This window comes from Trametes versicolor, assembly GCF_000271585.1.
Source record: "Trametes versicolor FP-101664 SS1 unplaced genomic scaffold TRAVEscaffold_1, whole genome shotgun sequence".
Taxonomy (NCBI): domain Eukaryota; kingdom Fungi; phylum Basidiomycota; class Agaricomycetes; order Polyporales; family Polyporaceae; genus Trametes; species Trametes versicolor.
This window is the reverse complement of record NW_007360321.1, coordinates 1074484-1089632: the sequence shown is the minus strand read 5'-3', so window position 1 is coordinate 1089632 and position 15149 is coordinate 1074484. Positions and strand designations below refer to the sequence as shown.

General features: G+C 60.1%; 3 protein-coding genes across 3 annotated transcripts; 1 reads left to right on the top strand and 2 right to left on the bottom strand.

Annotated features, from left to right (window-relative positions):
• Window positions 1-386: 386 nt before the first annotated feature.
• TRAVEDRAFT_41468 (uncharacterized protein) lies at window positions 387-834 on the bottom strand (the record flags this gene model as incomplete). The annotated part of the gene is made up of 4 exons (XM_008033909.1): window positions 387-517; window positions 575-667; window positions 722-748; window positions 822-834. The coding sequence occupies 4 exons, from the start codon at window positions 832-834 to the stop codon at window positions 387-389; spliced, it is 264 nt and encodes an 87-aa protein (XP_008032100.1).
• A 4398-nt stretch (window positions 835-5232) lies between these two features.
• Window positions 5233-6523, top strand: TRAVEDRAFT_32890 (G-protein beta subunit; the record flags this gene model as incomplete). Its single annotated transcript, XM_008033754.1, has 5 exons — window positions 5233-5347; window positions 5413-5893; window positions 5956-6087; window positions 6143-6455; window positions 6512-6523. 5 exons carry the CDS (start codon window positions 5233-5235, stop codon window positions 6521-6523), a joined length of 1053 nt encoding a protein of 350 aa, XP_008031945.1.
• Window positions 6524-10762: 4239 nt separating this feature from the next.
• TRAVEDRAFT_32888 (uncharacterized protein) lies at window positions 10763-13073 on the bottom strand (the record flags this gene model as incomplete). The annotated part of the gene is made up of 4 exons (XM_008033753.1): window positions 10763-10831; window positions 10919-11257; window positions 11316-11660; window positions 11721-13073. The coding sequence occupies 4 exons, from the start codon at window positions 13071-13073 to the stop codon at window positions 10763-10765; spliced, it is 2106 nt and encodes a 701-aa protein (XP_008031944.1).
• Window positions 13074-15149: the final 2076 nt, after the last annotated feature.

Here is a 15149-nt window from a genome sequence, read left to right as displayed (position 1 = left end):
GCAAGCAACGACGATAATGGGCATGACGTGGAGGATCTGCCGGTCAGTATGGCATCTGAGACGCGACTGCGCATAACGCCTGTGGCATTTTGCATCTGCGCTCCCTGGATGACGATGGGGACGGCGACAGTCGCCATCGTGGTGCAATGCGCGAGTCTCCAGGCAGACGGCGCCCAGGCACATGCTCGCGAGCGCCTCAGCGCTTGTATCGGACGGTATGTATGAGCACCCACAGCAATACATACGAGATCGAGAAGACACATGACAATCTAGGCACAGGTATCGCTACACGGGGCGCATGGAGAAGTCCGAGACGACGTGAAGGGAGAGAGGAAAGCTACGTGAAAGCACAATGGAGAGAAGCATTCAGATCAGGCGCCAGTCGGTCAGGTCGCGGACTCGGAGTTTTGAGCCGCCTGGTCCTGAGCCTCCAGGATGGTCTTAGCCTTCTCTGCCGCCGCCTCCTTGGCCAGATTTTGGGTCTTGCCTGTACCGGTAGACACCTCTACGCCGTCCACTGCACACGACGTCAGATTTACCTCAGATAGCGACTAATCATGACACAAAGGCTTACCTTTGCAGTGGGAAGTCCATACAGGGTCGTGGCGAGGCCCCTCAGACTTGTGCTCCCAGGTCAGCGCGGTTAGGCGACCTTTGCCCTGTAAGTCTGGTTTGCAGACGGATGAGCGTCGTTCCACGAGGCGGACCCGGAGCCACTCACAGTTGTTCAAAGCGACAGTGGGGTTCTCTGCAATTGCGGAGAAGAGAGGGGAGAATGTTGTTGGCCGAGGACGCACGAACACTAGTAGGTGAGCACGTACCTTTGGGAGCCATCCTGTTCTATGTTCTGGAGAGCCTCTGAGGTGCCCAACGGTTCCGCTATATACACCTCCCCAGGCTCCGCTCGGACCTTCGGCTTGCCATGGCGGTCTACGGCAGGTTGCGCTGCAGCGAGAAGGGGAACTTGAGAACAGCAGGGCTAGGAGCTCATATGCCCGTACTGAAGTCCTTGCGCATCACAGGCAGCTCGATCGATGAGCTAGCAACAAAGCGGGGACGGGGAGATCACTGGCGAAGACGCACCGCTCCATGAGACGTACGCCGCAAGAAGGTGAGGGGCGGAAGGCTTGCGTTTGTTGCCAGATAAGGAGGCACGACCCTAGGGCACTCCCAGAGCTCGACGAGGGCGGCGGGCAACATGTGTCATTCAAGCTGTATGACAAAACGCAGCTCCGTCTGAAGCGGGGAGGTGGCGATTCGCCAAAGCGGAGTTCTATAAGACACTCACAGGCATTCTGCACGCAGCCGTGGGGCAGCCGAGGATTCGCGGCAAGCTCTTTCCCCGAAATCGAGTCCGCTTGATGCTTGCTTCGTGTTGTCTGTTTCCGCGTGGCGACTGGAGGTCTAGACTTCGGTGCCTACATGAATCTCCTCGTGAGGTATTCCAGCCGGAAGCAGGAATTCGGTCCAGCAGCACCGAGATCGACCAGCATCGTGCACATCCTCGATGGCCGCGCATGTAGAAGCTTGCGGGACATTACCGATCCATTTCGGTTATGTCCGAGCCATCACAGATCCAGATTCAGTGCAAAAGACGGTTCCGGGGAAGTGCTGGGGAAGGTAAATGTCTGCTGGTCGTCGGCGAGTGGTCGTAAATTTGGGGCGGCGGGCTTCGGAAATTAGCGCCGTTTCCAGTGCCGGCGCGAAGCAGGAGCAGCGTGAACACATGCTAGAGCCGCTCTCAGACCGCAGACCGCATAGCAAAAGCTCCTGAGTCCCCTCCGAGCATAGCAAGCCCAAGTCCTTATGAGCGCAGGCGGTGACCGGCGTAGACCGGCGTAGAAGTAGAACCATCGCATTATCATCATAGAGCATCACGCACGAACGCATCTGCAGGCATACACAGCGGGAAAGCGAGGATAGCAGAGGGGGCTATAGCGGAACTCCCAGAGCCTAAGAGAGATACAGATCCAGTCGGGCGTGGCGATAGTTGCTACATTGAGTCCGTGGGGGACATTAGCATTAGGTAGGTTAAGGATGCGTTGCTGGGGTCGTTCGTTTGGTCTACTGCACATTCAGCAACAGTGCAAGTGGGTTTGCAATGATGTCTTACCGGCATTTTCACTGTCTGCGGGCACTCCACAGGACGCGCAGTGCTTGCTCCGAGGCAATTTCGCGTGCTCCTCCGACACTGAGTGCAGATCCGCGACCGTATTCTATTCCGTTAACTATCGTGCCGAATTCAGTGCTTTCTGCATACCAAGGGGTGATAGGCCGACTTACTCCATACTGAAGCAGTCCAAGTAGGCGCGTTCTGAGGCCCGGCTCTTGCCTCCGACCATTGTACGTTGGTCAGTCGGTTCTGCTGACAGTAGTTGTTGAATTCCATGCGCCAGTCTGTCCCTGGCTTGGTGAGTAGGAAACGGGCGGATAAGATACATGTGACTCACGCTGCGACATATTCGAAAGGATCCTTGGGGAAAGTCGAGTATAGATAGACGGTGTGTGATCTACTATGAGATCGAGAAAGAGAGAGAAGAGTAGAGGAGATGAGCACTGGGGGAATGAGACAGACGGGATGGCTTTGCAGGTCCCTTATACCATCCATGTGTCCCGAGCGATAACTGCAGGTCCGAGCATCTGCGGTATTCGGAGACATATGCGTCGATGGGATGCCGACAATGTCAGCACGTCAAGCTCGGTGCGGGTTGGAACGGCGACAAGAAAGACGGGGCGGTGTCAACAGCCGCGTATCCGGAAACACGTATGCGTCACTGTGTGGAATACAGAGATTGCTGCGCCGAGCCCGGTAAGACGAACGCAGGGGGCTGGTCTGGCATGGAGAACCACCGGACGTGAGTCAGGGCAGCACATCACAAACGCGGGTGTGGCACAACGGGTGATCCTGCGAAGATGGCTCGGGACCAAGGCGATCTCCCGCAGGGCTGCGTTTGGTCAATTATCATGGCCAACGGAGATTGAGTCTCCCACCGTTAATGCTGTGTTTGGATCTATCCTGCATGATCTATGTCACGTCCACGACCTCCCCATCGTAGAGCGGGACACACAGTTGGAAATTGTGCCACCAGTCATCCGCCTGCAATATGATATTAGCCAATGAGACACGCTTGCGCGAGAAGTTACCGTCGGCGGCATGGGCGGCTCCGAGAGCCTCGCAGACGCAGTACGGGCGAGCGCGCCGCGCTGAATGGGCGACTCGCATGAACCACCGGGACGCCCTGCTACCTGGATATTGCGCAGGCCCTCACCGCGAACCCCGCCTCGTAACGTATGGGGATGTGGTGACGGGCTTGCATAAAGGCCGGCAGGGCGGTAGCGTGAACGTAGGCGGCACCGGCTGCGACTGCGCCATTCTGTCCGTCCTAATAGAATGCATCGTATTAGCCAGCATATGTGGAACCGATTCCAAGATCTGCAGCTCCGGGCGGCCGATTGGGATGTGCCTGTTTGGGAAAGTCAGTAGGATTAGACTGTGACGGACACCGCTTCTGGCCAGCGTCAAAAGGGGGATGCTCTCCGCGGCCGGTGTCTTACGGGCTGCCGTAAACCTGGCAGCTTCACCACATCCACTGGATATCATGGGTACTGCAGAGGAGTCGACAACCCCTGGGAAATTCACAATCCAGCCATCGGCTGTGGGTACGACCAACGGATAATTACGATATGATGTCCGTGGCAGCTTCATGTGGATGCAGAACACAACGCATGCGGGCGAAACCATCCGCCCTGTTTTCTGCCCGGACATATCGAGAATGTTGTGTGACCACAAACTTCAATCTTTGAATTGCTTAGAATAGCTGACCAACGGTATTGGTCGATGCGACGCTAGGCAGAAAGAAAGACCGGCCGGACGCACCGTCGGTTTCTGTGCAACAGCGATCTCATAGCTGGATGGATTTGCAGGAACGCACAGGCTGGCTCCTCGCATGCTGCCTTGAGACCAGCGCTCCGGATCGGACAATTAGACCATCTCGACGCGGTGGAAGCAGTGACGCATGCCTGTGGTTGAGTACATCTCAGTCCCACCATTCGACAAGTTGAGGACGTCGAAAAGGCATGGAAAGCACTCACAGGTCGACTCATGCTACTGGGGTACATTCAACGTACGAGATTCGACGGTTGAGTCTGCTGCGTGTCAAATCAAGAATGCCATCGAACGCATATAGTCGAGCGCGGGAATGTCCGCTCGTCGATACAATTGGGTGATGTATCTACAAAGAGGATGAGCCGGGTTCTGTATGCGAATGTACTGATGAGAAAGTTGGGGGTGAGTCACTGGTCCATCGGATCTTGCAGGTCATTTGCGCCCTTGTACTTGGATCTGTATGTGAGTCGTGGAGCGTGGACCGTAGCTCGCTTGACTCAGAGGCCTCGGCGGAGCTGAGGAGGTTGGCCAAGGTCCGTGGCGCGACGCGAGGTATGTCGGGCCGGTATCATCATAGATCACAGATGAGGCGCAGTTTACGTGCACCCGACGAGGAGAGTTGGGAGCCGACGTGAGTTCCGCCATGCCCTCCGAAGTCGCCGACCATGCTGAGCGTATAGCTGTTCTCCACTGCATGCGTGTGTGGATGAGATGAAGCCTGTGAGGGGAGCAGATGGAGGGAAGACGAGAACCGCATGAGGCGCGCGGTCCGAGCGAGTCGGAGCACGAGGAGGAGTGAGCGTTGAGTATACGAACCTTGCCCTTCCGCTTTGGGTAGCCGGACATGGCCGAGAGCACGGCCGAGAACACGGCCGGGCGGACGGACGGCCGGCTACGGCTGGCTGGAGGACGGCGCCTGTCTGGCCGGAGCGGAGGGCGAACCGAGAGAGGACGGATCCGAGGGCGGCGAAGGGAGCCTCAGCAGAGTCCATCAACGCTCCCACTGCCAGTTGACAGTCGCCGTCGTCCTCCAGGCCCGGTCTCCCCCTTGCCATCTCCCCCCATCTTCCTCCGCTCGCCCCATCCTCCAGGACTTCGTCGTTGTCGTCCGACACGTTCTCCAGCTGCAGAGACTTCCGTGTAGCTCCAGCTAGTCTTTGTCGGTTCCCACGAAAGTTTCCGTCAGCTCCCGACCGCCTACCCCTTCTCTACAGCTTCTTGTAGTCTCGCACGGTACGTTTCTCTTGCTGTGTGCTGCGCTTGAGGCTCTGAGACACTCGGTTTCTCGACGACGTGATCCAGGAACTCACCCCATCCATTCTTGCAGTATCTCTTCTGTTCATACCATGTCCCAGTCGCCCCAAGGAGATATCCAGGAGCGTATCGCCGCCGCCAGGCGCGAGGCGGAGAGTCTGAAGGAGAAAATTCGCGCAAAGAGGGAGTCCTCCGCGGATACTAGCCGTAAGTACTTCCTCATCCGAACGTTGTGAGCTGGCTAGTCAACTTACATCAATAATCAATGATAGTGCGGGCAATGGCCAACGAGGTTCCTGCGCTGCCCAGAGTTGTCATGCGTCCCCGCCGTGCACTTCGCGGTCACCTTGCCAAGATCTACGCCATGCACTGGGCGACTGACCGGCGGCACTTGGTTTCTGCTTCGCAGGACGGAAAGCTCATCGTTTGGGACGCATACACCACCAACAAGGTTCACGCCATTCCCTTGCGGTCTAGCTGGGTCATGACGTGTGCGTATTCCCCGTCTGGCAACTACGTCGCTTGCGGTGGTCTCGACAACATCTGCTCAATTTACAACCTCCACTCCAAGGAGGGGAACAACGTCAAGGGCGCCCGCGAGCTTAGCGCTCACTCCGGCTACCTCAGTTGCTGCCGTTTCCTCAATGACCGCCAAATCGTGACCAGCTCGGGCGACATGACTTGCATGCTGTGGGATATCGAGGCAGGCGTTCGGGTCGTTGAGTTCAGCGACCACACCGGTGATGTGATGAGGTAAGCTTTCGCAGTTCTCGGCGCGCTGACAGTTTTACATCGGACCTGACCACACTTGCCAGTTTGTCGCTCGGCCCCAACCAGAACGTGTTTGTGTCTGGTGCGTGTGACGCGACTGCCAAGTTGTGGGATATCCGGAGTGGCAAGGCGACGCAGACCTTCACTGGCCACGAGTCCGATATCAACGCCGTTAGGTTCGTCTTGCATCATACGCATGTTATCTAGATACACACATTAACGCTTAGATAGCTTCTTCCCTAACGGAGATGCCTTCGCCACTGGCTCCGACGACGCTTCGTGTCGGTTGTTCGATATCCGGGCGGACCGCGAGCTTAACGCCTTCACACACGACAACATCCTTTGCGGTATCACTTCCGTTGCCTTCTCAATCTCTGGCCGGATTCTGTTCGGCGGTTACGACGACTGGACGTGCAACGTTTGGGACACCCTCAAGGGCGAGCGGGTCGGTGTTCTCACTGGCCACGAGAACCGTGTCAGCTGCCTCGGCGTCAGCTCCGACGGCATGGCGTTGTGCACTGGTAGCTGGGACAGCACACTCAGGGTTTGTCTTTTCACAACATTATGTGTGAGGCACAGACTTGCTCACACATGGTACAGGTCTGGGCTTAATCAAACCATGCCCCTGGAAGCTCGGGATCGCCTTCTCAATACCCTCTCTTCTACACCAGTGTACCTCCGGAATGGGCTTGACGGCCTCTATATTGATATTTGTTCTTTCTACGCGATATCATCTCTCCCACCCGCGCCCGCCGGCCGCCCCCGAGTCTGTCTTTACGCGTTATTCCTCGCATCCTCGTACACTCTTTCTCCGTCAGACGTTAGGCGACATGTATCTTGTGACATACATTCTCCACTCCCCCTTAGTCCCCGACGGTCCCGTTCTGTCTGTTCTGTGTTGCTTCCCTCGCCGCTTTGCTGTCCGTATTTCCACTCCGTTCTGGTTTACATGTTGGCAGATACAGAACCTATGTCATCTCTTTCCTCTCACATGGGTGTAAGAGATTGTTGTAGGAAGGCCAATGGAGCATATATGCACATGCGTTTTGCTCGACCCAACACAGTTGAATATTCAGCCTGCTGAAGACGTGTCAGGTCGTAAATATACAGAAGCGCCCATTCACTGATGTGCTGAAAGGTGGCAGCCACCGCGCAGCTCTCAGCCACCAGCACTCGCAACCACCATCTCTTTCTCTCCCTTCGCTCTCATATCTTGCGACACCCACTCCTCGTGTTCGAGACCAGATAGCGAACCATGTCCGAAGATGACCGTGCCGCCAAGGCAGCGCGTGCACGCGCAATGGTCTGTCGTTCACAATGACCGCCTCCGAGTTCCACGAGTGCTCAATGTCCGCCGTTCCAGCTGAAGAAGAGGCAGGCCCAGAAAGCTGCTGAACATGGCGGGCCCCCTTCGCCGTCGCGCGTCGCATCCCCGGTTCCTCGCATAGCGTCTCCCGCACCGTCCGCGTCCAGGACATCCACTCCTGCTCCCAGTGAACCACTTGCGCAAGAGCACAAACATGTGGAAGGGAACTCCGCTGACCTGTACGTGATGTACGTCTATCGAATCTAAACCTCTGCTCACGGACTCCGTGCTTGCCGTCTGCGCGGACAGGTTCACAAAGAGCAGCCGCGACTCTGACGCGGACTCATGGCTGTCTGGGCTTACGCGTGTTGAGTCGCATCCCTCCCCGCCGGTCGCGTCACCTCCCCCACACCACACTCCTACATCCCCTCCAGCTGCGGCGCCCGAGCGAGAAGACCTCCGGGCGCTTGTGCGCGACCAGCGGCGGGCCATCGAGACCCTGGAGGTAGAGAAGGCATCACTCGCTACTCAGGTAGACAACCTATCACAAGTCGAGAACAGTACGTCGCACATGCTACGCGGGCGTTCCGTCTTTCGCTGCTCACACGCGCCCGCGTATAGAGGCCCGCCATACGCTTGAGCTCTTCCAGGCGGAGCGCGCGAAGACTGAGGGACTTGACAAGACCGTTCAGGACCTCCGCCGCGAGACGCAGGTGCTCACGCAGAAGGTGAATCAGCAGCAGGAGTCTCTGTCCTCTCTGAAGGCAGAGAAAGAGGCCCTCGACGCGTCGACGGCGGAACTGAACGCCGCTCTCGCAAGTAGGTGGCGCGGTTCCGCGCATATAGTGTGCTGCTGAGCTCGTGTCATAGAGGCCAGGGAGGTCGAGAAGGCACTGACAAACGAGCGCGCGAATTCCACTAGATTGCAAGAGCAGGTCCAGGCCCTCGATGAGTCCGTACACGAATACACGGAGCGTCTCGAGCAGCAGCAGCAAACGATCACTTTGCTCGTTTCTGAGAAAACATCACTGTCCTCAGCCGTAGAGCGTCTCGAGCATGCGGAATCCGGTGCGTAACGTCACACACGTCCCATATACCCAACGTCTCACGTTGTATGTAGCTCTCAAGGAAACCGAACAAGAGCTCGAAGCGGAACGCGCACAGAACGCGAATCTGCAAGCACGCGTGTCGCAGCTCGAATCGGACGCCCAGTCAGCCGAATCGCAAATCGTGTCTCTTGCTGCCACCGAGAAAGAGTTGACCGACAAGTCTCGCGACCAAGTAAGTGCATTGCGCCACAGCTGCCGAAGTATAAGACTGACGCCCGCCCGGTGCTTCTCAGGAGCGAGAGATTCAGCTTTTGAACGGGAGGGTGCATGAGTTGCAAACACAGTCTGAAGAACATCTTCGGCGGGTTCGAGAGTTGGAAGAGCAAATCGAAAGTGACGACCGTGCAGACCGCCTCGAGGAGACACTCAAAAACACCCAAGACAGAGCAGATGACCTTGAGTTTCAGCTGTCGAAGCTGCAGCAGGTTAGCGAGGCCCCATTATGACATCGTAATTCTAGCTAATCATGCGAAGACGTATGCAGAAGCCCAAGCAGAGCGGGATGGTCTCGCAAAGCAGCTGGAGGAGAAGGCACAAGCCGAGGCTGACTGGCAAGCGCGATACTCCGAATCTGAGCAGCAGTGCATGGCCATCCAAGGTCAGCTCTCGACAGTCACTTCGGAACGAGACGGCCTCCAAGAGGAACGTATCGCCCTGCAGACAGAGGTGGAAGATGGCAAGAATCTCGCCACGGAGCTCCAACAGAAGCTCGCGGCCCTCTCATCCGAACTCTCCCTCAATGCGCGCCAGCTCAAACAGGTCCAGGCGGAACTCAGGGCCGCGACTGCGCGCGCCGAGGACGCGGAGAAAACCCAGAAGGAGCTCCAAGCCGAGGGTATCGGCCTGATGCGGTCGCTGGACGAGATGCGTCCGAAGATCGTCGAGCTCACGGACGCGAAACTGCAACTCAGCGAGAAAGCGGACAGCCTCGAGGGTACCGTCCAGAGCCGGGACGCTGTGATTGCTCAGCTCGAGTCAGACCTCGACGAGCTGCGGCAGCAAAAAGAATCGACCGAGCAGGAGCGGGACCGCCTGAGTGCCGCGCTCGACGCAGAGCGTGCGACGCTCGAGAAAGACTCGTCCGAGATCCAGCAAGCATATGCAGAGCTCCAAAAAGAACTCCTGGCTGCGCAGAAGGAAGTGCGCGACCTCGAGGACGAGCGCAATAAGCTGCGCCAAGTCTCCAACTCGAACGTCGAGGAGATCCGACGGCTCACGGACTCGCTGCAGTCGCACTCCACCCAATTGTCCGCGCTCCGCAGCGAGCTCGGCGAGCACACGCGGGCACAGGCGGAGGCCGAGGAGTTCCTCGCGCGCGCGCAGGCCGAGCAGGAGTCACTGCGGGCGGAGCTCGCGCAGAAGGACGAGGAGCTCGAGCGGCTCCGCGAGGCCCTCTCCGCGCCGCCCTCGCGCGCGGGCACGCAGTCGCTCGACGAGGAGATGCTCAATGCGCTCAAGCAGCAGCACGCGCTCGAGCTCTCCGAGGCGCAGTCGCAGGTGCGCGCGCTCGAGGACTCGCTTTTCAAGACCGAGGCGCAGGTGCACACGTTCCAGCGGCAGGTCGCTGCGCTCGAGGACGAGCTGGTGCAGGTCCGCGGACAGCCGCGGCCGTCGTCGCGCTCCTCGACGCACCTGCCGCACCAGCCCCAGCCGCTTCCGCGGCGCACGTCGACTCGGGCGATCGACCACTCAGACGATCTCCGGAGAGCGTCGTTGAGCTCGAGTCGTCGCCCCAGTACTCTCGCAGTCCCCCAGACTGTGTCCTCTTTCGAGGGCCTGTCGCCCGAGACGAGGCACAAGCGCAAAGTGAGCCTCAGCATGCTCAAAGCACGGTTCGACAGCGAGGTCGCCGCGACGAGCGCCGTCTCCCGACCGACCTCTCGCGCCTCAAAGAGCGTTACCTCGCCCCCACAACACTCAAACGGTCTCCCCGCCGTCATCGAGCCACCTTCCAACCCCGCGACCCCGCCACCTGCGCCCGCCGTCAAACGCCCAATATTCATGGACGAGTCGCACGTCTTCTGGTGTAGCTCGTGCCAGGGCGACCTCGTCGTCCTCTAATCTTTAGCAGTAGAACCAACAACTAGTAGTCTTACGCCACATCTCTATCATCTCTCTTCATGCCTCGTGGATGGTCTCGGACGCTTGGTTGTGTTGTTGTACTTAGTTCGCCTGTTTCCCGCGCAATAGTGATTTATAGTGTACAGGGAGCTGTTCGTAGGGAAGATATGCATGCGTGGCGGCGCGTCCGGGCGCCGCCCATTATTAGACAGCTCTACTCTAAGTGAGGGGTGTTGGTGGTGGTAAATGGTGGTAGAACTAACAAAGAGTCCGCGGTCCCGAGCACCCAAAGTCCCCGTGTGAGAGTCGTATCGTGGCGCGTCGCGCTAGAGATGTGCGTGCATGCGGCGCCGCGGGCCAGGGCGCGGCCCCGCCTCACTCGGCGTGAGCCTGGCGGAGGCTGTTGCGCTTCGTCTTCAGGGACACTAGTGTCTTCTGCAGATCCTGGATGGGGGGAAAAGGCGGGGTTAGTCCCAGGTACGAGCACGGGAGAACATCATCAGACGGGTGTTGGCAGATGGAGACACGTACTCTGACTTCGTCCGGACGGAGGGTGCCCCGGCCGCGCTCCTCCTCGAGGCCCTTCTCGATGCTCTCGAGGATCTCGCTCATGAGCTCGCGGTAGTCGACGCCGAAGAAGTGCGTGAGCTTCGCGGCGCGACGGCGGCGCTGCTGGAACGACGGCTCCGTCGGCGTGGGCGCGATGATCAGGCTGATCTCGGACGTAAACGACGCGATGCTGGTGCGCGATGGGAGCGACCGCCGCCGCTCCGACTTGACCGTCGGGGTGACAACGGTCAGGTCATCTGCGAGGGACGTGGGCGGGCCTGTGAGGTAGTCGTGCAGCTCGGCGAGCGACTCGCGGTCGTCCTAGGAAAACACGGGCTTGGTGTCAGGTACAGCACGGTCAGATAGAGTGTATACGTACCCTGTCAATGATGTCGTTGAGGGAGTTCAAGGAATGACGGTAGTGCATGTACACGGAGGACCGTTTGGCGTCGAGGAGACCGAAGTCGTTGCTGTCGTCACGGATGAGCGGCTCAGACGAGTCTGATGTGCCTGGGCGAGCGCTCTTCTTCTTGGACTTGGACTTGTGTCCGTGTCCGAGCCCGGAGTCGGAGGGGTTGAGACGGAACGTAGGGGCAGACGGGCTGCGCGGGGCCGCCCTCGGGGAGGGCGGCGCCTTTGAGCTCGTACTAGCAGAGAGGCTGTTTGATGACGAGGTCGGAGCGCGTGTGTGGTAGAGCGTCTGCGGGGGAGCCACGCCGAACATCTGCAGACGGCCATTGTCAGAACACGGTATAAGAACAGACTATGTGCTCGACAGACGGACCTTTTCCATCTTGACAGCACGGCGGACATTGATTGCCTTCTCGCGCTCGTTGAGCTCCTCCTTGAGGCGGTCGATGTCGTCGGACCACTTCTTGGAGAACTCAGCGGCGGAACTGCTCCTGCGGCGCCTCATCTTGAGCCTGCGCTCTGCGGCGTCGTCGTCGAGCGGGGTGGAGGGGGAGGGAGCAGCGAGCGGGGGGAGCGGGGTGCCCTCGTCGAGAGTGCCGAGGACGAGATGCGGGGGGACGCGGGAGCCGAGGAAGCGGTGGAGCTTGGCCAGCTTTTCTCTCTTGCGGCGGCGCTCGTCCTCCGCGAGCTCCTCCGCCGAAATCGAGAGGCTATCAGACAGCTCGGCGGGCGACAGCCTCTGCCGTGTCCGGGGCCCCCGTGGCGTCTCCGCCAGGATCTCCGACAGCCCGCCCTCCTCGTCCGACAGGTCCATGAACGACATCGGAGACCCCGGGCCCTCCCCCCGCCCGGTCCACCGCCCGGACCCGGCCACGCTCGCCGCGTCCCCCTCCGCCGTCCCGATCTCAATCACCGACGAGTCGTCCCGCCCCCCGGCAGACCCGGCGCTGAACGCCCGCGACCCGCCGGACTCGTTCGAGCGCCGCCCGCCGGGCCCGACCATGAAAGCAAACTCGTCCGGGCTCAACGGCGCCGAGTGTCGCCGCGCCGCGACGGGCACGTAGCGCGTGCTGTCCGGCGGCGGCCACACCATCTCGTCCGCCTCGTACACGGGCGTGACGACTTCTTCAGACATACTCACCGCCGGGCGGTGGTGCTGGTGGGAGTGCTTGCGCTTCGCCGTCAAATTCAGCGCCAAATTGCCCGGGATCGGCATGCACCCGTTCGGGAGGTGCGCATCGTTCTGTGGCGAGATAGGGGAGACGCCGGGCGTTTGCCCAAAAAGTTGCGTGAGCTTGTGCGTAGTCCGCACCCGCTGCGCGCGCTCGCGCGGGGTCAGCGCGTTCGTGGTCGTGAGGCCACTCAGACTGCGGTCGAGGTCGGACGCGAATGTCGACATGGGGCTCCCGTGTTTGGGCGACGTCTTGCTCGCTTTGCCTGACGCAGACTGTCCCGAGCGGGATAGCCGGCTGAAGTCAGGCTTAGGGGTAGTGGGGATTGGGGGCTTGTCGGAGCCGGTGGGGAGGAGGCGCGGGAGACGGGGTTTCGTAGAGCGGGCAGAGGACTCGCCGTGACTGAAATCGTTGCTGGAATCGTAAGGGATAGGCTGTTCTGCGCGTGCGTTCTGGGTCGGCTGGGGTATAGAGAAGTTCTTGAAGTCGGCGTTGAGAGGAGAGAACGTGGGGGACGCGAGGTCGATAAAAGACTCGCGATCTGGACTGTGCATGGAGGACCTGCCGGGGAGGGGATAGCGAGCGATGTCGAAGGAGTGGTTATTAGAAGAGGAGGGATATATGGTAGAGGAGATGGAGATGCGCGCGTCGGTGTGGGAGGAGGGGGGGTCGTGCGAGGAGTCTGAGGCAGAGGCGGGGGAGAGACTGGGACCGAGCGAGGCCAACGAGCTCGTTGTAGACATGTCCGACGCTTGCCGCGCGTGGGAAACCCAGGCGCGTGGCGGTGGCTGCAGATTGAGCGGTGAGTCGCCCCGGCCACCCCTCGTCGCGCCCCCCAGCCCCGTCTCCCCGACCCCGGCCCTGGCTGATTGGAACGTTGATCCGCCAGCTGATGGCCTGCGAAGCCGCCCCTCGCCCCCTCCCATCCGCCCCTCCTCTTGCGTGTTTGCATCTGCAGACGAAACAAAAACAGATACAGATCCAGTTGGCCCTCCCTGCGCAGCAACCCGGCACATAGCCATGGAAACACACGTACTTTTTACGCCGTGAGCCGCAACGGGCGAGCTAGGCACGCTCGCGGGCTGCTTTATCAGTTCGCCCGTCGCGCCCTTGGCCCCCTTGTCCAGCATCCCCCGGATCCGCCCCGACAAGTCGCTGCTGCTCCCCTTCTCCTGGCTGCTGCGCCGGGGGTCCACCTCGGCATCGCTCATCCGTCGCCCGCCGCGCCCGCCTGAGTCAGAAAACGCGCTCAACGAGGCCTTTGGCTTCGCGAGTCGCGTGATCTTCTGCAGCCCGGACAGGTAGCGATTGTGACGCGGCGGACGTGATCCGTCGATGGAGGACGCGGAGAACTCAGGCGAAGAAGGACCCGAGTCGAGCGGTGAGATCGGGTCGCCTGTGCTTCGCGAAGTCCACTTGCGCAGGCTCGCCGTTTGCGACTCGTCGTCCTCCTTTGGCTCGTCGTACTCGTCGCCCTGTTCCGCTATGGCCATCGACCCGTGACTTACCCCGAACATGAGTGTGTCGCCGCGGAGAAAATTGGACAGACGCGGGGTCGGCTTGGGACTAAGGTCCGAGTTTCCTCCTGGTGTACCTGGGCCATTGGAATATGGAGACGAAGTCGGTGAGTTGGGCAAGGAAGGGATGCCGATCTCGAGGCTGTCTGCGGGGGAGGGAAGGTTGGACTGTGGTGGTGGCTTGCGGCTATTTGGACGCGGGGGTGGTGGAAGTCCGCCCGCGGAGTGAGGCAGAGAAGGTCCTGTAAGTGAAATGACAGTCAGTGTCGCGTCATTCAGGCGTGCCCAGGGCCGGGGAAGAGGGTGAGAAGGGCACGGCAGCTGTACACGCACCGAAAGGCCGTCTCTCGCCGGAATCGAGCTGCTCGAAAGCAGCGTTGAGCACCTGGGGCTCGACTATGAACCTGTTTCCGTTGGCGGGGGAAAGAGGATGAGAGCGAAGATAGTTGCCGCGATCGATGCTCGTGCGCGCGTCTTGGGGTGGTTCTGCGCTGCCGCTGGGTCCATCTGTGGCTATCATCGTGTCCGTTAGAGTGGTCGGACGTGGGCGTGAAGGGTCGTGACGGATGCCGTCAGGCGTGGAAGCGGCTCAAGATACAGAAGGGAGAGAGAGGGAAGGGGGAGGCGGCCGGGACGATCGTGTTTGCACCTAGAGAAAAGAGAGGAGAGGAAAGAATTCGCAATCAGTATGTGGGCTCCTCAGGCACGGAGGGAGCACGGTGACGGCTTGTGAGGGACCTTGAGGTCCAGCGCGAGGTTCGCGTGCACTGCCCCTTCCCCACTTACGCTTAGACTGAGTGCGTGTGCGCGCTCTCTTGCGGACCGGCACGCGTCGGAATGCAGGCGGGGAGACGTCGCAGATGGAGCGCTGCGTGTCGGTGGCAAGTGTGGGCCAGGACGAGCAGTCGACGGGCAGACAAGAGCCCTCGTTCAGAGTCTGCGCCCGCCGGAGCCGCGGACGCACGGTACCTCAGGGCGCTGTGGCGGCGTATCTCTAATCGGAATTCTCACTCCGGCAGGCGCGGAACCCGCCCCGTCGACCTGGCAACCCCGCTGCAGCGTGCGGCTATCCCCATCCCCGCGTCCAACCTGCCTGATCCGGTGATCAATCTG